At 39.1% G+C, this 22,883-nt stretch overlaps 1 protein-coding gene across 3 annotated transcripts in view; it reads left to right on the top strand.

The window, feature by feature from the left end:
• Positions 1-22,883, top strand: part of znhit6 (zinc finger HIT-type containing 6) — a 36,909-nt gene that overhangs the window by 11,560 nt on the left and 2,466 nt on the right. For all 3 annotated transcript variants that reach the window (XM_019347025.2, XM_013275839.3, XM_005457123.4), the window contains exons 6-9: positions 10,522-10,590; positions 10,777-10,857; positions 14,966-15,046; positions 22,665-22,789. In XM_019347025.2, the coding sequence (XP_019202570.1) occupies positions 10,522-10,590; positions 10,777-10,857; positions 14,966-15,046; positions 22,665-22,789 (356 nt within the window). The remainder of the gene's footprint in view (positions 1-10,521; positions 10,591-10,776; positions 10,858-14,965; positions 15,047-22,664; positions 22,790-22,883) is intronic.

Raw genomic sequence — 22,883 nt, forward strand, 5'->3', positions numbered from 1 at the left:
GACTTGCAGTTATTTAGACACGGAGGTTTTATTGTTTTCTTTAGAAACCGAAATAGTGTGCATTTTCTTTTGGTCAAATTTGTTCAAATGTGCTGGTTGTCTTGTCATTATTGGCAGCTATTCTAACTCCCTGGACAACCTTGTGCCACTCATTTTGCAATTTCTTTGAGGTTTGGCCCTGGCTCTCTAATCCCACAGTGGAAGAATAAAGAAGTGGAAGAGGGGGGGGGAATTGTTATTGAACTGCACATTAAAGTTTTACGAGTCTTGAAATGCCCAGGGACAACATTAGGTGCCAATCAGGATTGCCACTAAAAGAAACCTTTGTCATTCCCTCCAGCTGGTTTTATGTTGTTACTTTCCCTTTCACCACCCTCTTTTCCATCCGTAAAGTCGACTGCTCTGTCATGTCTGTGTCTGGTGTTCTGCAGGTGCTGATTTAAGTGAGCACATCACAGGGTGAGACAACTTTGTCAGGTTCTTGTGGCAGACTCCAGCTTCATATTCTGTGTGTTTGGTTCAACAGTTGTCAGATGTTGACTGAAAGCTTTATTAGAATGTCTGTTGTAGGTTTATTTTGCACCAATTTTTATCTGAAGGATAAAGATATGATAGATTTTTATCCCTTTGTTAGCCTAGCATCAGTAGAGGAATCGCCAGCCAGCGGCACCGCTTTCCTTTGTTTAGTCTAGTTTGTTTAACGATGTCTCACTAGATTTTTCAACTGACCACAACAGTGCACCATTTACATGCTACCAAATAGACACAAGGGTTGGGGTAAAGGTATATAATAAATAAATGGCAAAGGGCTGAGAGAGAATTTGTTTCAGAATGTACCAAGTACATAATATAAAAAGCAGATGTGTGAACAGTGTGAGTGCAGCTGGTTAGCGACATATTCATGCTACGCACTCACAGTGCCAGAGAAGGATCATTACTGGCATACAGCTGACTGGAGGGTTTTCATGCCTGGCGGTGGTGTGTGTACGTGTGAGTGTACATGTATATGCGGTGAGTGTGAGCTCGGGAGCACGTGTCTTTTTTATTAAATGTTTGTATGCAAAATAATGGCTGTGCAGCTACTTTCTTTCCACCTCTTACCCAATGACTAATTTAAAAAAACAAGGCAAGAACAGTAAAGAAAAAACTTAAGGCTGCTTCTCACTCCAGTCCTTAGAGGGTAGTAGCTGGCATTTGGCAGAACATTGGGTGTAGTTGTATTAGGGTAGAATTATGTTTTCTACAGTCTCAGCCTGGCGGGTCAGAGAATTTTCCTCATAGATGACTTGATTGGACTGGACAACACATTGCAGAAGCAGTTATTGCGTGTAATAACTGAAAATATTTCTATAATAACTTGGGATAATTAGTAATATGAGCTGCAGCGGTTTTCATGCCCTGTGTATTACTTTCCCATATATTGGGGAATCAGCCTTAATTAACCCAGCTTTCTGGGTGAGAGCGGTCCTATATGTGCTCCCAGTTATTGACAGGTGTTGAACAGTGAAATCCAAAATGAAGTGCTTCTTATTGACAGTAGAAGATAACATAATAGCTTTGTAGACGAAAGCAGTGGTATCCCATATGTGCTGTAGACTCAGTTAATGGACTTTAAAGGTATTTTGAATGCTTGGCATATCTAACAGTTTGGTTCTTGTGCTGTTAAAAAAAAAAAAAAATTGCGTTAAAAAAGTCAATTCAAATTACTTAGCATACTCTTGCTGCTTTAGCATATTTTTCTTCACCAATTTGGTTATGCTTTTTGGCAGCTCATGAGTCTGCAAACATGATGGCTCGAAAAGTGTAGTGTCACATTTGACCTCTGACCTCCTCCTTCAAGGTCCATAGATTGATCTGAAGGTCAAAGTGATAACAGTCCTATATAGAGCTATTTAAAACTTTGTCTTTCTTACTGCCATTGTTTGTACTGACAACATAGGGGCATGTGGAGAATGGAGGGGATCCAAATATGACCGCTTCAAGGTCAAATAAGGTCTTTAAAAAAATGTCTTTGAACTTTAAAACTATGCTTAAAATTCCACTGTCATAAATGTCATATTCGCTGATCTGACTTTTACATTTCAGATCTGCCTTTCTTTCAAGTTGACCCCAAAATGTGTTATGTCTTTAAAGAAAGTGTTGTCAAGAGAAAAGAGAATGAACTGCCTGGTTAGTTTTTTAAAATAGATTATATAGTAATCAAAATCCACTCTCTTCTCTATGAACTACTCCTACAAAATAAAAGCCTGCACTTTGCGCTTGTTTTTAGTGCATTACAATTTTTGTTACGGTTTGTATGAAAAGAACAAAGAAAACAAATGAATGTATAAAAAAGTAATACTACTCTCTTAAAAGAAAATGATTCCCAGAAAGTGAGCTGTTTTGGCGGAGGTTTGCACTCTCTGGGCTTCTTGTCTGTTAATGCTTTTCGTACAATCAGTCCTTGGTCTTTACTTCGTCTGTGACTCATCTCTTTGCAATAGGTTGTATTCCGCTTATATTCATATATAAATGAAAAGTTGCCAGGTGCATATGTTATTCTGCAGTTAAGTCACCATCTTGCAGCAATTACATCATTGTACACTTGCTTAAGTTTTGGTCGTGCCATAGTCTCAGACACTGTTTTCCTCAGTGTGACTGTAGCATGATTGAAAGTTAAATTGATGGTTATGAAGAACCACAACAACAACATAATACTAAATGTTATTCTACTGATGATTTGACGAGATCCATAGACAGATCCACAGCTGTAATTTGATGGCAAAAAGACCTTCATGCTATTGTTATTTTCAGTCATAGAACTGATTTTTTTTTTAAACCACTGAAGGGAAAACTCTGTTCCAACTTCCCAAAAAATCAAGAGAACTGTCTACTCGCACCAGTTTCAAACAATTACTTAGATCATTTCCAAACCATATTGTCCGTGATATTGCTGGTAATTTTTGTGTGATTTAAAAGTGTAATATTGTGCATCACGCACAATGGCGAGATTAGCCAGACTGCCAGAGCAGCCAGCGACCTTCAACAAGCACAGTACTTTACAAAATATGTAGAAAACTTCTGGTTAAACATGTAAACAAAACCATTTCAGCAGTTCAGACAAAAAAAAGATAACCAGAGAATGAAGGCACACAAGAAGGAGACATGAGCAGCTGGAATGAATCGAATGAGCTGGAGCACTTGCTAGGTTTACTTCATATGACAGGAAGTGGAAAGGTGGATAGAAATTACAGATTTTATTTTTAAATTTAAATGTTATTATGTGACAATAGTGTGCAGGCTCCTGAGGAGTTATAAGCTTAAGGAACTTTAGATCTTGTTAAGATAGTTTTAAGCAGCTCTGGTATTCTTCCACCCAAGATTTCCAGGGAAAACATCCCTGCTGTTGCAGAGCTAGTAAGATGAAAGTGCACCAAAGTACAGACTGTTTTTGTTCTTGGTGGGTTAATTATGCTGCTGTCTGGGAGGTGAAGGACATGAGGGTGAGGGTCACAGTAGTCAGTTGTCTGGAACAGCAATACTTTGAAAGGTTATATGACTTAAATCTAATTATAAACCAAGTCCAGTGTAACTGACCTATCAATGATAACCTGAGTTACTGTGGAGAAAGAATGATTGGCCTGATATGACCACTGCACTGCATGCCAGGGTTTGTTTGCATGCAGTGCTGTACTCTTTGTGATCAGTTAAGTCGAGTGGCTGGATGGTGTATCGTATTTAAAAACTCCCTGGCATTTTTATTTAATTAAAACTGAAAGAATAAACCTGTTATTAATAAAAGATATAATAGTTCATAAAAGATGGTCATTGAAGAGGCAACAATCCATACCTGTTTTTATTGTTTTTGATGTAGCACTTGGGTGTTTTGGAATTTCTCTGAGCATTGTATAGTCTGACCTTGGGGTGAATTTGCCCCTGGTAGGATTTACTGTGATGTTTCACACGTAATACTTCTCACTGTACAACGGTGGACTTTATGACCTCTCCCAGATTGATGGGCAGCAACAATTTCTTCTTTAAGATCATTTATGCCATTGTATGAACACACCTGAATGCTCACAAGCAGCAAACTGCCTTTAGTCAAGCACATTTGGTTAAAGGGCACCTGAATGCTAGTTACCCTCTTGATTGTTATGGAAGCAGTAAGGGTGTACTTAGTTTTTCATGCAGTGCTTCTGCATTTTGACTTATTTAATTAATAAATGACATGGTGTTATATGTCACAATTTGTATTTCATCTGAGGTTGTATTTTTCTAAATTTAAAAGACCTGCTAAGGGCCAGATTATTGTTACTATATCCTGATACAAATAAACAAGTTTGAAGTGAATGTACTTTCTTTTTACAATGACTGTAACTGTCAGGCAGCAAAAAGACTTTTTTTCTTGCTATGCGGGTGGATGTTCTTCTAATGATGTGACATCACATGTAAACTATGAGTAGTGGTGGTAGTTTTTTATCCCTCAGAGGTCTAATTTACCATTGGTGGTAACCCTAACCCTATACTTAGGGAATGGCAAAACGGTCTCTTTCTTTTTGTGTTTTTGAAAACAAATTTTCATCTGTCCCAGTTAGAAGAATAATTTTCTTTGTTCCCCCGATTGCCAGCACTAAAAAACAAAATATACATATTATGATTGCCTAGGGTAAAATTTACTCTCTGGTTAGTAATGCTGGTGATGACTTGGCTCTCAGCGGGATAAAGCAGTTGTTTGCCGTTTATCTTGAGCACAGTGAAAATATCACTGCTGTGAAGGTGCAGTGGAAATTCACATGCACAACATTTTGCAGCTGTAGTTTGCCACACTGAGACTATGGAAAAGGGCTGTAATTTTAGTAACTCTATTAGACCAATTAATGCAATTTTGAAAATGCCGTAATGTGGCAGTGATATTCATCGCAGGTTAGCAGAAGCCCAAGTGGTGTGTGAGCCATTGCATGTGATGAATGGGTACACAAATGGATTAAAGCAGGATTTCATGGCAGGGGACGACTATTCATCACTTCACTCTCATTTGCATTACCACTTGTGCTTTCCAAGTTCAAATGAAACAATCAGCAGCAGCTTTAGTCAATGTTTTTTTTAGACTCCAACAGACAGCTTTTTGGCTGGCTTGGCTTGATACAGAGCAGAATCTGTGCCTGCCGCCATCCGAGGCAAACCTTACATCAGAATGGCAAGCTGCATCACCGTTACAAACACTGTCATCACAGTTGGCCGCACATCCGAGGGCCACACATCAGTCTGTTGACTAGGGGCAAAATTCCAGAATGCAAATTGACCACAAACTCTATTATAGATGCAGGTGAGATGAAAAACTTGCAACATGTTGAATTTGGGTAAATAGCTTTACATGCGTTCACTCGTTAATTCGGTTTATAAATTTAACAAATTTATTAATCTATTAACAAACACACATGCACACACACTGTGTAAGGCTTTGAGCCACCTCCCATTTTGTTATATTGTGATTCCAAGGAGCTAGACCAGGGATGTCCAACTCCAGGCCTCGGGAGCCGGTGTCCTGCAGGTTTTAGATGTGTTCTTGATCCAACACAGCTGATTTAAATGGTTAATTTACTTCCTCAACATGTCTTGAAGTTCTCCAGAGGCCTGCTAATGAACTAATCATTTGATTCAGGTGTGTTGGCCCAGGGTGAGATCTACAACATGCAGGACACCGGCCCTCGAGGCCTGGAGTTGGACGCCCCTGAGCTAGACCTTGTGATGTAATGTCTTGGGCACCTAACTCAAGAGATAAGACAGTGTTCTTTCTGACAGACAACTGGATAAAGAATCAGCCTTAAATTGTTTTATTAGGCATTTCTTACTAGCAGCTTGTCGCAAACCCCCCCCCCCCCAAAATCTTTAATTGAATCTATGAAAAATACCACAGTTTCAGGGGCATAAATTTAATAATGTATTTATTTATTTTAGGAGTAGAAGGAGTGGATCACCAACAGGGTGATTCACATTTTGTCCTTTAGCTTATGTTAATCTTAAATCTGACGCAAAGTCACACTCAAAGTCTGGCCTGTACATGTTAACATAATTGTGTTCATGACTTTTCAGGAAGGTTAGTCCTGTGCAGTGTGTCAAACAGCTACACTTTAAGACAGAACTCGAATAAGGACACTTAAGATGCAGCTGCATGTAATCTTTTTCTTCTTTCCCTTCTTTCCATCACCCACTCTGTCACTCCACCCTTTGAGGTTGCGGACACAACTATCACTTTGAATTCTGACTTTAGTTTTTGTATCTTAATAGACAGTCCCCACAATCCTGTCATCTAATTTTACTAGCACCCACTTGCCACTCAAAATCCTGGCATCTGCCTCTGACCATCAGAAACACAGCACACATGGTTTCACGTGTAGTGACATTTTTTGTTGGATCGGTCCAGTCCTTAATCCAGCCAGATGGATTTCTGCTGCGACTGCCAGACCACCAGTCAGGGTTTCTGCTCACTGCTGTGGATAGCACACACAACACCAATCACTTACTAAACCAACAGTGTGCGCTCTGGTTAATGAATTTATCCATCTCCCTCGGATCATGCTTTCATTCTTAGTATCCTCCACACATGAGGACAATTGCTCAGACTCTGTATAAAGCAGTAGCCAAACCTCAAATACACAAAGGTTCAGTATGCTTAAAACATACTAGTTTGTGCAACATAAACTGTTGGAAAGTAAGATTGCTATATTAGCTTAGTGCAGTCACAGGGACTATTATAGTTATGTGGAACAGGACCTTTCTTTTCAAACCTCGCCAGTTAATGCGTAAAGTGGACGTAATTATTGGATTGTAGGTTTCGTTCTTTATGCTGCTTAGCGGGTTTTCATATAAAAACAAGTTTAAAAAGAAAGTGAAAGATAAAAACACAGGATCAAACTAACCCCAGAGTGATTATAACGCCACACATTATTATATACACACCACACACATTATATATTTATGGTATTCTTCAAGGCAAAGATTCAATTCAGTGATTAATTTGAGTGACTGTCTGTTCACAAAAATTAATGTGAGCAGTTCTGTAGTGTTGTAGTTCTCTGTTTTGTCAACTGGTGCTTTCTGTTGAATGGCCATTGGGGTTTGATTTTTTTTTCCCTCTCCCCCCTCCATATTTTTGTTTTGTAGCCTAGTGAGGGAAACATCTGCTATTGTGCTGCCAATTTAGAACAAGGAAATAGTCACTAGTGGGAAAGAATCAAGAAATGAGGCTTCCATCCGTCTTTGCAACTCAGACTGTTGAATATCATATCAGGTTTTTGTTTTTTTTAAAGACACTTTTTGCCAAGACGGTGAGTTTTCAGAGTGAGATAAAGTAAGTTGAATCTGAATTATGAGTTTGCTGTTTTACTCCCAGATTAGATCATAGTCTTTGTTGGATCATGTTAAAAACTCAAAGTCTTGTTCAAGTGCTATCAGTAAAAACTGTTAAAGGTCTAGGTAGCGTGATCGATTTTGACTTTTATATGCAGCTCTTTCCAGTTTTCGTTTTTTGTGTGTGTGATTAATAATGATGGCACCTTTCCCAGGTATGCATTTTGGCCTGGCCTGACCCAATTGCCTGGATATTTGGGCAAGCCTCTTTTCCACTGAAAGACATGATTTCCATTTGCCATAATGACAGAGTAATGGCATCACACCTGGTGCTCCACCCTCATTTGCTTGCACATAGAAACACACAGACACTTGTGCAAGTCAGTCTGACGCACTAAACAAGAAACTTGGCCCAAACTAAGCAAACACATAAATTTCTTTGAACAAGGAGGTGGATTTCTTAGATGCCTTCTAAAGTTGCGTAGGAAATCACCGCCCAGTCCATTGTCTTCCTGTCTGCTGGGGCCTTCACTTTACCCCACACCTTACAACCTAGCGAAAATTCATACCAGCCTTTTACTCAGTGTTGTGCGCACATATAAATACACACATTTGCTCTTTTTGTTTTTTTCCTCATCCTGTTTCTGTTTGCATTGGGGAGAAAAAAGCCATCTATGGTATAATGCTACCATGTGGACCCCCACAACAGAACACTGCCTGGATTTTTAGCAGGAAATGTCAGTGGTTTGGATGTTTTTCCAAATATACCGTTTATTTAAATATTTACTAATTTATTTATTTGTTCAAAACTTTATCGTTAGGCTAGTTGCATTGTTGCTATTGAAATATGGTCAAATAAAAAGTAGTGAACTTGTATTTTCCTCATTCCTACCTCTGAAAATACAAATTTATACTGCTGATTTATACTGTGTTCTGGGTTTAACTGACGGACTAGCTCAAGTTCCGCTGTACTTTGATTTAAATATTTATCCTGTTCACAGGACATCATTTCATTTACCTATGGAGAGTTTAGTCTACAATCATAATGTTCTCCTGTTTTATCTGTCACTCACCTACGCGTCTTCAGCAAGTGAACTGCTCAGCTGTGAACCCATTGCGAGCTGAAGCTCTCATATTTGGACACGTTGTTCCAACTAAAGCGCAGATGATGCATTATTCATTCTATTTTGTACAAAGGCAAAAGTACAGACATTCCGTACTTGAGTAGAAGTACAGATACTACTGTTAAAAATACTCGAGTAAAAGTACTGAATCAACTTCTTTAATTAATAATGTAATGGCTCAGTAGATTTTCTTAGTGTACAGACTGTGATCAGTTGATCTGGGCTACTGTTGCTCTGAGGTTTACTGCTCTTTGTGGATATACACAATGAATTCAACCAGATGTCAGCAGAGGTTTCATAAGTTTTCCTGGATGACTTCCATCCTCTACATTGACAGGACACTGTTTATGCTGTCTTTTTGGTGGTTTAATCTCTCTGGCTTGGCTTTAAAACGGAGCTTTCGTTGCTCTGAAATTGAGTGGACAATCTGGCCAAAAGGTCATAGCACAACAGTATTCAGTGAGATCGCCTTTATTTATCCCTAAGCAGTAATAAGCTTTGTAGATAACGCTCTCTTAAACAACTGTCAATAGCTCCTGTCATCACTGCCAACCAAGAGCAACCCCTAAGCCCAGCAGTTTGGCGATTAAAACTGTTCAGGTGCCTACATCTATGGCTCAAACCAACCTAACATATAAAATCCTACAATATTAAAAATATAGCTAGTTACAAATAACAACAACAACAATAACAAACAATACAAATAAGGGCGATGGGAGCCACGGCGAAAAGAAACAATAACAGGAATAAGACTACAAACCGTCAGATTCTGGCTTCTCCCCTAAGCTAATATCAGCAGGCTAAAGTAATGGAATTACTGCTGGTAACTCACACCTCAACTTATTATTAATAAACATAAACTGTAAAACCAGCAGAGGGATGATGCTGTTGGTGATGGAGAAGAGGGAGGAAATAAGAGGGACTAAGACACCACTTACCAACCTCCATGTTATAGCTTCACTGGCTTTATACAGTTGCAAGTGAGCCTTCTGCAGCCACTCAGGTAGGAATACATCAGAGGAAAGAGCAGGTTGATGAGAATGGCAGACAATAGGAGGTTGATGCATGTGCTGGCGCACTGATGGTGCTCCTAACAAAAACAAACCTCCATGATGTGCTCCAAGTCAATCTTGGTGAGTACCAAAGCCCTAATAACAAGGTCTCCTTTGCTTTCCTTACAATTATGCTTTGGGACTTTCTGAGGGTAATGTTTCATCTTCATTCTTAAGATCTGTTAAGACCTTAGTCCTCTGCTTTGCTGTAGAAGTGTTTGATGATTCAGCTCCACCCTACTCATGGCAGACTCTGTGGTCTTGGTTAACACAAGTCCTTGTAGTTAGGTTTAGCACTCAGTATTCTGTGGCATGACTCTGGAGAGAACAGCACGCCGCTGCTTGTGCCATTAGGTTTTATTCTAGTCCTTTGTTCCTCTGCAGCATTATATTTATTTTATTATGATCACTTGATGTATGGGCTGCTATAGTATGAAGAAATGGCTATGTGGAATAAGTGTTGTGAATCCACCAAAAGATTCTGTAAGAGATTACTAAGGAATAGATCATCATACATCATGTTATTCTTATCTCCCAAACGGGTTGATGTATTACATTTTGTTGGCTATATCTGACAGCAGTAGTAGAATACTACAGCTGCTTAGGGAATGATTGTTTGGTTGTAGAGCACACCCAGCAACCCAGAAAACCCGACCACATTTAACAGTTACTGCCCAAAGCATTACCCCAGAAGAAGTGATTATTATGCGATATTGGCCAGCTGGTGTTCTAGTATTGAGTGTATATGTCACGGTTTCCATGGTGACTATGTTTTCTTTCTTTCTTTCTTTTGTTTTTTTCATTTGCACGCAGTCACACAGATGGACAGGATCTTGGAAGCAGCCAGATGTATTGTCTTGGACAGATTAGAGCCGTGTCCATGTTGTGCTCTGAAATTAAACAAGGGCATTTGTGTTTGACTGTGAATTGTTTACAGTGAGAATAACAATAACCTTATCTGACTACACTGTTTTTGATGAGCAGCAAATAAAAATGTGCATTTCTGTCTCTTCTAGAGAAAAACTGTTTCTGTGGCACCTGAAGCTCATATTTCCTCAGAGCAGTTCAGAGTTCACTCAGAGGAGGTGAGTAATCAAGTAATAATTACATTTCTTGAATAGTGTATCATAAAAGTTTCTTCTAAACCTTTAGTGTTTAAGTGTGCCCTGAAACCAAAATGTGTTCATATTGAATTGAAGTTGGGACCATTATTGACCCTTTATTTTCTCTTGCATTTGCCTCTCGATTAACGATGCCTTTTTTTGTTGTAGGGTGTCTGACAAACAAACCTTGAAGCAGATCTTGACTGCTTATATTCACCCTACAGAGTCGGAACCTGTCACACGTCAGAAGTGAGCTTTTCCCCCTCCACATTTGAAAACAGAACATGTGTTTTTTATCTTTTGCTTTTTTTTGTTTTGTTTTGTTTTTAGAAGCTGAGATATTTATTTGAAAAATGATGTAAAAGCTTTAAACATTTCTTCAAGAAACTGAGTCTGTAAAAAGAAACCACTTCTAAGTGAAGGTTGAGACACTAACAGAGCTACACAGAAATGTGTCTGTAATGAAAGTTTCATCATTACAACAGGAAAACCAACATGTTTATGTGTAGATATTGTGTACACATATAAAAATGTAGGATAATTAAATTAAATTCAGTTTTATTTATATAGCACCAAATCACAACAACAATCACCTCAAGTGCTTAATGTTGTAATGTAAAGACCCTACAATAATACAGAGAAAACCCCAGCAATCAGAGCGTTTGAGCAAGCACTTGGTGACAGTGGGAAGGAAAAAACTCTCTTTTAACAGGAACAAACGTCTAGCAGAACCAGGCTCAGGGAGGGGGGGCAGCCACCTGTCACAACCAGTTTGGAATAATGGGGGAGAAAGACAGGACAAAGGCTACGGATAGATTTGAAAACGGCATCCACACTAGCGTTTTCAGTCGTTTTCACAGTGTTGTGCGTCCACGTTGAAGCGGATGAAAACGCTTACGTTCCAGTCCTGAGCATGCACAAAAGCGAGTGAGAATTAAAGAATTTGGAGAAAAGCTATCTGGAGCATGTACAAACTGATATTCATCTTTTTTAGGGCTGTCAAAATTGAGAGCAATCAAAACAACCGCTATATAATGCACTCCTCTATCTTTGTTTATTTGGTCACATGACTGCATCACACGACTAAAATACGTCATCGTTTTAGAAAGTCTGCGTTTTTGTGTGTCCACACTGCGACGGGTCAGCTGCGTTTTGAAATGTATGCGTTTTCGAGAGCATTTTCAAAACGCTGCGTTTTTCCTTGAGGAAAGCGCCGTCTCAGTGTGGACGGGAGAGAAAACGATGCGTTTTCAAACGAAAACGCATTAGTGTGGACGTAGCCAAAGACACGCTGTGGAGGAGAGCCAGAGATGAATAAAGTAGAGAGGGTATCTGTCTCCCAAACCCAAACCGGGAGCTGGTTCCACAGAAGAGGTGCATGAAGGCTGCAGGCTGTGCCTCCTGTTCTACTTTTAAATACCCACAAGTTTACAAGTTCAGGACCTTGTATGTGAGGAGAAGGATTTTAAATTTAATTCTGGGTTTAATGAGGAGCAATTAAGAGAAGCCAGTGTGGGAGAAATATGCTCTCTCTGTCTGGACCCTGTCAGTACTCCCGCTGTAGCATTTTCAATCAACCGAAGACTTTTCAAGGAGTTTTTGGGACAACTTGACAGTAGTGAATTACAATGGCCTGGCCTAGTAGACAATTATTCGAGTAATCTAGTTCCCATGGGCTGTTAGTACCTTTCCCTGCTTTGGAATGTGCTCCCACATAAAACTTTGTCCTCGCTTTGTGGCAGTGTGGACAAGCAGCAACTCTGCATTGATTCATTTGGGAGTAGTACTAGTGACATGCCGGTAAAGTGAAAACAATTTCTGTTATCTTGGGAGTAATTTCAGGTATGTGATCACTTGTCACCACCCGTGTTTAGGGTTATTGATTTTTATAAATCTGCTAAAATTCCAGCTTTATCTTGCAGGAAAACTGGATATCATAAACGAATCTGTTTCATTCAGCAATAGAAATTCAGCTCACACCGATTTATTTAGTTATTTTTTTAAAAACCATGAATAAAAATAGAAACCTTAACAATGTGATAATAGACCTAGAAGTTAACACCTCTTTGATGTATGGCTTGGAAGACCTCTAAGTTCAGGGATAATGACTGCTGCTCAGCCCTTTGTTTTCTCTTGAAGAGTTTTAATGAGCACTTTTTATTGTTGGCAGCGAGTTTGAAGCAGTGTTTTGTTCGTAGATTCTCATAGTTGAGAAAGAGAGCGGAGAAAAGGAAGCCAAATGAATCATTCACAGTAATTATAGTTGAAATGTGGATGGTGGCATTCATACTTCATGGTTTAATGTCAAGTATCCAATTTGACCTGCTTCAAAATTGTAATGCATTGTATACAAGATTTTTGGATTGCCCAAAATTGTCTCGTAAAGTGTCACATTAAGCATCTGAATCAGCTACAGCAGAACAGCACAATAGAGTCTTGTGTTCAAATAGAACCATGGTTTTGACTTGTGGGCCTTAATAGGCTGCAAAAGCCCTCTCCTGCTATAAATCATGCTTTTAAAACTGCTTTCACTATTTTCATTTATTTTTGAACTCTGACAATACTTAATACGTATTTTGATCTACAAAAAGTATCATTACTTTTCTTGTGCAATGGACCCTGGGTGGATGATGTAAACTGGTTGCACTGCGGAGCTATCATTACAAAGTTGCTATTTCTGGCACAGTATATTAACTGTTTCAAAAAACCCACACACACAGTACTGTTTTTGTTTGTGATTTCCAGGTGACAGGAAATGATATTAGTCTTTTAAAAATGTCCTGATGATGAGAAAAGAAGAAAAGAAAAGAGTGGGCTGTAGTTTTGGTGCACATAGACAGCTTCTAAAAGTTGACTAAAGGAGCTCAAAAATAATCCTACCAATGAGCTAAAATGAGGATGACTAAAACCAAACAGTGGGCTTACAGGTTTTGTCCCACATGGAGTCTAAACATCTTTGTGTAATGAGTGAATATTGATTTCATTTAGACTGCTTATGAAAAGGGAACCAGTGGTCACCACCAACATCACCTACCATGAGCCTGCTACTTCAGTCAGCTCAGCAATCAAGATGTGAGCAGTAGTTTCTAATTTAGACCAGCTGCAGCAGAATGTGCCTCTCTTGCTGTCTTCATTTTGATGTGCAATTGAGGTTATTGTTTTACTCCTCAGCTACGTTGCGTTTAAACTGTAAAGGTTCAACAGAACATTTATTTATATCATGGTCCAGACGTTGGGGCCATTCCAGCCATCTGACAACAATGACAGCCTGGTAGTAAAAGGACTTAAATCAAATTTTAGAAAACCTTAGACACACGGTGGTTTAAATAGCAAATTTAAACTGCTTATGGTAAAGTTAACATAAGCTTTACATTTTTATGTAGTCAGGGTTAGTTCTAGTTGAAGTTCTAGTAGTAAACCCTCATAACCTTAATGAAACTGAAAGCCTTGGGAGGCTCATGTTCATTAAAAGCTTTTGATAGCTACAGTTCACCGTTCCACAGGAAGTTTCATAAATATTACTGTATCTAATTAAAATTATCTGTAGAATGTGAATAAGATGGGTTGCCTGTAACACTCTGGTGATTTCTGCTACTGTGCTTTGTCGCAGCTATGCTCATGTTTCTCAGAATGGATAGATTGGCAGCTTTTAATAAGTTGAATTTATCTCCGTGCACACAGAAGCTGTTTTTCAAGAGGTAATCTTCTGTGCTGATCTTTGTTATCGATCAGCTCAGTTCAGTTCAGTAACACAGGATGTGGTCGGGGTCTCCGCACGTTGACATACATTTGCTCTTGCTGTACTTTTTTCTTTTTTTCCATTTCCCAGGCTCTTGTTTCTCTGAACCTGAACAGTAGTCTTTGAACAAGGCAGCTTCTTTGATTGCACTATTTCTTATCTGAACCTCTTACAGAGCGGTGATTTGACTCCTCTGACCTAACCTTTATACTGATAACAGCGATCGGTGCCTTACTGCAAAATCCACATCAAGAGCATTGTGTAGAGGTGTACAGCTCTTTAAATAGATACGTGACATAGTCTTTGCCAATCTTTTATACACAGGCTTTTTCTAGTTTCAAGCCAGTGAGGTTTCAACTCTGCATGTTCCATTGGCTAGCTGTTCGCAGCAGGCTCAGGTGCTGGGGTTGGCAGTACATACAATGATTTAATTTGCATAGAAACCTCAGTGGGAGCCTATACATATGTCAGTCAGTATACCAGTGTACATTTGGCTCACTGCTGTGCCACACTCAGTCAATGAGCTCTTTGTGTTTTGACCCTTTTGGTCACTACCTTAAAGCTAGTCACTGTAGCCATATGTTTAGTTCTTGGTGTTAATGTGAGTTTGTTTTTCAGGTTGAAGATGTATGTGCAAGCTCGGTTTGATCATGTCAAAGTCTTCATGAAAGTGGAGGGAAGAAAGGCCAATGCTGTCAGGTGAGATGCTCTTTCACTCTATCCCTGGCATTCTCCTCTGTATGTCCTCTCTCACTACAGCCATGAATCTTCACTGTGGCCCTTTATTTTCTTCGTCACCTCTCTTGTGCACTCTGTTGATTTTTGATTGGTTGCCCTAAGATATTCAGACTCCTCTATCTTCACTATCTTTCCTTCCTGCATCTTCATCTTTGCCTACTATCTCATTCATGCAGATGTATTCTGCTTTGCTTTTGATGGAAGTAAGACAGAATCTCTGGGAGAAATTCACCTGGTATCAGAGAAACTCATGTCCAAGGGAAGTTAACAACACAATGATGGTGCGGCAGGCATACTGAAAACAGTCCACGAGAAAACAACCTAAAGTGTCACACGGGGCACATTTAAATCTGGTGAGGGGTTTTTGATTTTTACCCCTAAGCCGTAAAAGGCTGATGGTGTAATGTTGTCACCCTGCCAGGTGAGCGAGCGGGCGTGCACAGCCAAGTTTGTGAAAGCGATACCTCGAGAACGAGACGACGTAGGAGCTTCATATTGATACCATAGGTGTATCTACTACTGTAGGACGAGGCTATGGGGTAGCGCTGGTGGTTGCCAATATTTTAGAAGTTCTCAGCATCTTTTGATCACACCTTGCATATGGTGATAATTTTCTTTTTACATCTGTGAATTAGCTAAGTTATTTAAAAATTTGACATTTGCTTCTTAGACTTAGGCTCTCTCCTCTTTGCATACTTTTTTTGTATGCGGCGCGCCTTCTTTTTTTCTTTTCTTTTTTTAATTGTGTCTTCATTTTTTGAACGGGTCAGGGAGAGGTGATGGTAGCACCCATCTGCCTCACCTACTTTTAGGCTCTTTGGCAGCCTTCCGTTTCTACTTAGTGACAAAGTGAATGATGATCCTTGGCGCTCATTATATTTGCCCCCTGGCTGAGATGAGACATCATAAAACTTCCCATCATTCATTGTTGTCACACACACACCATCATTTTGCTTTGCAGCAGCAGGTTCAGCTGCACACTTCTTCTAAGGAGATGAATTAAATTGTATAAACGCATATAGAGGGATAAGAGATTTACCAAGAGTGTCTTTCAAGCTCTTACCTTTTTATCCTTAATGCATAGTTTTAAATTCTTCTCATCTCTGAGGCCAAAAATATAAATCTTGTACCTTAAATAATGTTGGTTGTTACAAGCTAGTGCATTACAATAAGTTCATAAAGGCAGTTAATTTCCAACCATTACAAATTTCCATAAAGTGTAGCACAGCATATACAGTATAGTATAGTCTACTAGTCACTTTGTTATATACCTATAAACCACGCCAAAATGCATACTTGTGTCCCACCTTAATGTTATTTAAACCTAATACACAGAGCAGGGATTGCTGTAGCAATGCGTCAGTCAGCAACAAGCATCTAAAATAACAAGGGAAAGTCAGTGCTCTGCAGCCATCAGAGCTTTGACTTGCTAAGGCATGGACTCTGAATCCTCTATCAGGCTAGCAGCTCATACTTGAAGCCTTGTACGATAGTCAGCGTCCGTATGGATTGCACATGGTTTTCTAGCACATGATTCGAGTGCTTTATTAAAGTGAAAGCTTGGGAATTGGGAACCCCATGGATCACCTTGAGCTCTTTTTTGCATTCTTTAAACCATTCCTGAATTACTTTTGTAGTGTTGTAGGGTACATTATCAAACTCACCCTGTATGTTTTATAGTTCTAATAAAATATTGATACACTTTTTATGAATGGCAGTAACACAGAAGATGATGGTGGAGTTTTGCCGAGAGCTTTAATAATCGTGTTTAAGAGCCATAGTTTCTTACTTTAAAGCTGATGTGGACGTTACAAACATAAATGTAAATTCAAAAAGAAAGTTTTTAGAAACAAATTGGAGATGGAGCTGTGCTTTCTAGAAGTTTGGCTAATGTGTGCTACATAACTTCATTCATTCGTTCATCTAAAACCTTTTCTTTCTTTAAACTTATTACATATTACATATTTGCATAAATGTATCCAGTATCATTGTATCAAAAGTCATTTTTAATACAAGTTTTTTTGTTTGTTTTTTTCCCCCTAAGGCTGTTTGGGTGGGCAGGGCACGTCATATGAAGTGATCATGTCAAGGTGGAAATAATAGCACAGCAATTTCCTGCTGAGATTTAGTTTTTATATAAATGAGTCACTACTTTTGGCATTCTTGGCATAAGATCATTTCTGTCAAAAGGTTTTATACATGACCTTTAACAGCGTTTGGCCTGATACACTCTTAGTAGTCGGTTTTTAGTGATGAGTAACTGAGCAGCATGAACAAATCAATCTATTTGACATTCTCTCCTCAGTATCTGCTAGAACAGTGTTTTAAGTGTCTGTTAATTCAGAGTGCAATTTTCAGTTTTGAATCTAAAAGAATTCTAAATGAATAGAGGAGGGGAAAATTATATGTTTTTTAGGGTAATTATCTTATTAACTATGTACAGTTTTGCATAAGTGTCTCGTGTCTACAGATTCTACTTTCATGAGAAGAGAGGCCCCTATCTGCGCTTGTATCTCGTTTAAGAGGTTCCAAATCAGGTCGGATCATTTCAACCACAAATAAGCCTCTACTTTCTGAATAATGCAGACTTGGAGGAGAACCCCTAATTTTACACAGTGTTATTAATGTTATGAAGTCATGGATAGCAGTAGTCATGGCTTCTTAGTGGTCATTTGCCACGTCTAACACAAAAGGTATGACTGCGTGTTTTTTGTTGTCTACTGGAATATCAACCACCTCTAATAAAGGAGTTCTTGTGCTAAAATAAGTGACGCTTGTATAACCCACATCCTCTTACTGGAAAGGTGACCATGTGCATCAAGAGAACCATTCACACATTTCTGATGTTTGTTTATGGGGTTGGTTTTTTTTTTTCGTGTTTATATTTTTTTAGTCATTCCTCCCGTGTGATCCTGAGGATGCCCTCTCCTCTTTTCCCTTACCACTGCCTTTCCTCTCAGTCTGCCAGATCCAGGGGTGCATCCTTGATGTCTAAGATGGAGATGCTCTTTTTACAAAGCGTATTTTTTTTGCTTTCTGGGTTTTTAGGTTGGGTTTTTTTTTTTCTTCAACCAGTGTTGTGCTGTTGCCTTAAGACAGTGATGTTCCTGTCCTGTTGAAGCTGTTCACATATTTGTGGCTAGTGTTTTCCTTAGTCCCCTGGAGCTGTCTGCTCTCCCTCGGCTTGCCCTAATGCTACGTTCAAATATGTTTCTGCACAGCAGATGCTTACCTCAGGTCTCCTACTGGTTTTAGGACACTGATGCTGAACAGCAAGGCATTTATAAGGTATTCATCAGGTAATAGTGACATTTTTCATCTTTCAAGTGACTTCAGCTTTTACACAAACACACAGTGTGAAATAGTGTTTGTTAAAAAGCACTGTTTGACCGTCTTGACTTGTCACTTTTGGTAAAATTTGCTGTATTTTTTGTTTGGGAGAACATGGGCAGACACATCGGTGCTTGAAGCACTGAAAACCGTTTTGTGTTACTTTTTAAACTGAGCCTCTGTAGTGCAAACTTCTCCAAACCTGGCTTAAAGAGTAGCTACACCCTGAAATTAAGAAGCCTCTCACTGAGAATATTTTTTTAAATGCAAAAAAGGAATAAAGGTGCAATTAAGTATATAAAGTGTGGCCTCGTGAATACCCAGTGTATGACAGGGATGGTTGCCTAGGAGACTGGCTGACCTGTACTTAATGTGGACATCAAGGTAAAGCTATGCAGTTCTGGCAAAGAATTACTCTGAAAATACAAACTAATTATGAATGTGAATGTGTAGGCAAAATATGAATTATGCTTGTCTTTTTCAATGCCAAAGCAACATTTAAAAAAAAAGCCTAACATTAAAACAGTTTTGTAAAATTGCGTTTTGGTGTTATAGCCCAAAAAGAAAGCTTGATTTGCATATCTTAGTTTTTGCAGCTGAGTTGTCAGAATTAGTTAAAAAGTATTGCGATGTGCCAGTAAAGCCTGTGTGAAGCATATTCCTGCATACACTTCTCAAAAAAAATAAAAGGAACACTTTTTAATTTTGGGGGGGGGGATGTTGATCTGGTCAGTAAAGTAGCAGATGGGGTTGTTAATCAGTGTCAGCTGATTGGTGTTAATGAAACTAACAACAGGTGCACCAGAGGGGCAAATATGAGAAACCCCCCAAAACAGGAATGGTTTTACAGGTGGAGGTCACTTACATTTTTTTCACTTCTTTCTTTTTTTACCCCACTAGTTTTGCATTTGGCTAAAGTCAATATCACTATTGTCAGCATGAAGCAAGACCCTACAGAGGTTGTACAGGTAGTCCAAATCCTCCAGGATGGCACATTAACATGTGCATTTGCCAGAAGATTTGCTGTGTCTCCCAGCACAGGACTCGTCTCTGCTCTTTTGTCCTTGAAATCCTTGGACCCATTTTCAGACCCTATGCTGGTGCAGTGGGTCCTGGGTTCTTCCTGGTGCATGATACTTCCCTATCTCATGTCGTGAGAATATGCAGGTATTAGTGTTGTGCAGATTACTACTGAAATATCGATTCTTCCAATGCCAGAAATGTTCTAGAATCAAATGTCATATTAAAATATCGATATTTTAGTGATTTCAGATAAATTTGTGGTTCATGATTAACAGGAACACAATGGAAAGTAACTATAGTATTGAAATTGTCTCAGTGATTGGTAGGAACTACTTCTTCTGCCTGTCATAGTGATATGCGAAATATGGCTGTATAAATGCATCACTGGGCTCACTCACTCAGTTGATGATCATAGGCGGAGTCACAAATAGCCAAGATGCGGTGTGTGACAAATGTGGCAAGGCCACAAAGCTTGTCAAACGCAAACAATTAAACAATTAAATTGTGTCACAAAATATGATGATGAGGTGAACCGAAGTAGGACGAGAAGGACAGGTGCTGCACGCGGAGTCCTTTGGTGCGGGAGAAAATGTGGAGCTGTTGGCAACGGGTAGTGCTTCTGAATTTTGGAAAGTGACTGACATCTAGGCTTGTGTCTATGTTTAAATGACGCCAATTCACTGCATCCTTAAAATTACAGAATCCCATTTGTTCAAATTGTAGAGCATTTAAAGTGGAATATGGAGACTAGGTACCTTAAAATTATACAGTGTACTTAGTTGCTGCAATGAAATGAAAAGAATGAACTAGCCCGCTGCATGACTTTGATCTTTAGATTGTCTTTGAAATCAGCCCTCTGTAGGTCGATAATTTTCATTTCCATCAAACGATGTGGCGTCCTTTCATTCCTAACACATTACCTGGTCCATATCATTGTACAGAGGTGCCAAAAGTGTTTGCCCTCTCCCTGATTTCCTTTTTACATGTTTGTCACGTTTCAGATCATCAAACAAATTTTTTATGTTAATTAAAAAACATTGCAAATACGGTTTTCAGGTTTTCACACCACTGTGGATATCCAGCATCATTTATTGTCATTGAGATCTGATGTGTTTTCTAAATACTCCTTAAATTTTATTTATTTATTTTTTAGCAGTGTATTTGCGGGAAATCATTGGGGAAAAAAAATCATTCATCTCTAAGAGATTTACCATCAGAGGTGGAGTTGATGGAGTTCGGCTTGTGCTGATCTGTTGTGTGATTTCAACATAGTTTGGTTTCCATGTCTGATCTGATGATGCATTCTGTATTTTATTAAAAGTATTGATAGCATTTCCATAGGTTATTTTTAGGTCAAATCAGCAATCTGGTGGAACAGCTGCAACTTTTTACTTGCATTCACATTTTCTTTTCCGAGTGCCTACTTTTTTAGCAGTTAACACTAATAAATAAGGACATTGTCATTGCGTGAGTTTTGGAGGAATCCCGGAAACCTTTTGCAGCCAGCCGCAGCCTGTGAGTCAACATCAGTTCAAACAATAAGATTTTCTTAACAATTAACAGCAGTGTTATTCTGTAGAGCTCTTGTGCAACTGGACTTGTGTAATTGTAGGTTTGCAATAGATTTATATGTTAATCTAATAGTTTTCAACATCACAATACACAGATCGTTCCCATTTAAAACCTTCAGTTTCATATTGCGAAGGCCGTCCATCCCCAAAGCAGCTCAATCTTGCACGTGGTCTCGCAACGCCTCAAGCTCTTTGTCATGTTCCTCAAGACTTTCTCGAGTTTATTTTGTTGTGTTGTTACGCTGGGTAAGGCAACAACTTTTGGGTGTTCGGTGTGTTTCCCATAGTCCAAATCCACATGAATACCAGGCCCGAAGGTTTCCAGCTAGAGATTTGCAGTGTGACAGAGTGGGCATTGTTACTTGACTCATCTGTTGTTGGTTTTAATGTTGTGACTGATTGGTGTATATGTTCAGTGGTCATATTTGCAGTTTCTCTATGTGCTTCCCATTTTACACGGCTGTCTCTTTGCTGATGGGACTCGGCAGCAGCAGGAAAACAATGGGAACCTCCCTAAAGAGAACATCAGTGTGTCCTCTGTTCATTCACAAGAACATTATATAGAGACCAGATGTGTGCACGCTCTTGGCTGAGCCACCGGGTCTTGTTTTCAGGAATATCCAGGATTTAACACCACAGGGAGCCACTCTCTCCGCTTTGCCAGCTACCCCTCTTAAATGGTTGTTTACCAACATGTATGTTTTAATTTAGCCCCCCCAAAATGTAAAAAAACCATCCGTTAAGAGTAATCTCTTTATCAGTAAGACATAAAAATAAATGACATGGAAACGGTAGTTATTTGGTGTGCACATCAAAGTGGATGCAATCCCTGTAAGTATGTTACTTTCTTGCACATTCTGGTTTTTCACACTGGATTCTCCTTTTGATCTGATAGGTCACTTTGTTTTACTCCAGGAAAAAATGTGCTGTGGCTGTTTATATGTAAAATAATGTGTAGTAGTAGTAGTAGTAATAATAATAATAATAATAATAATAATAATGATAATGATAATAATAATAATAATAATAATAATAATGATGATCTCCATTAATGACCTGTAAATGTCACATTATAGCAGAGTGTTTTGATTGGCACGGGTAGTGGGTGGATACCTGGGTGGATCTCATTTTCATGTGATTTTTCCAAAACAATGGCTTAAGTCAGTTACGGGTTCGACAGTACACATGTGATCTTGTGTTTTGGTGACCGCAACCTAAGCTGGCTCTGTGTTGCTGGCTCATGTCTCCAAGAATCCAGTCAACTATTCAGATCGGTGATTTATGACCATCTTTAATGCGCCACAGGTCTACTTTAAGACAAAGCTAGGCTGATGTCATCAAGTGCAAACAGTTAAAGGAGCGGTAAGAAAGCTGTGCTTGAGAGATGTCGTCGACTCTCAACTAAAGTCAGTTTCCATCCCACGAGACAGGCACCAGGCAGGATCTCGTTTTTTTGCCAAGCCATGACTCAAATCTCTATCAATCCTTTAATGATCGTCAGCAGTCACTGTGCCACGGGCGACAAGAGAAATGAAAAGCTGCAGTTGCCAGTTTAGGAGGTCCAACAGTAGTGATCTGACTTTATTTTTGCATGACATCTCTTTGTTATAAACACTCGTTTGGTCTCTGTTGTGCTTTAATTTGATTTAAAATAGGTATCATGAGTTGGACATTGAGAAGAGCCTGAGGGATAACCTGAGCTACAAAACACTGATTGAATATCCTGTGCTGCATGTTGTACTCAAAGATCACTGGAAGGACTATCCACTGAAAGGACCAGGTAAAAAACAAACACACCCACCCTAATCTCAGCCCTTTTTCTCATCTCATCTAACTTTGTTTTTTTCCCCCTGCATGCTTTTCTGCTGATTTCC

Source organism: Oreochromis niloticus, linkage group LG17 (assembly GCF_001858045.2).
Source record: "Oreochromis niloticus isolate F11D_XX linkage group LG17, O_niloticus_UMD_NMBU, whole genome shotgun sequence".
NCBI classification, from domain to species: domain Eukaryota; kingdom Metazoa; phylum Chordata; class Actinopteri; order Cichliformes; family Cichlidae; genus Oreochromis; species Oreochromis niloticus.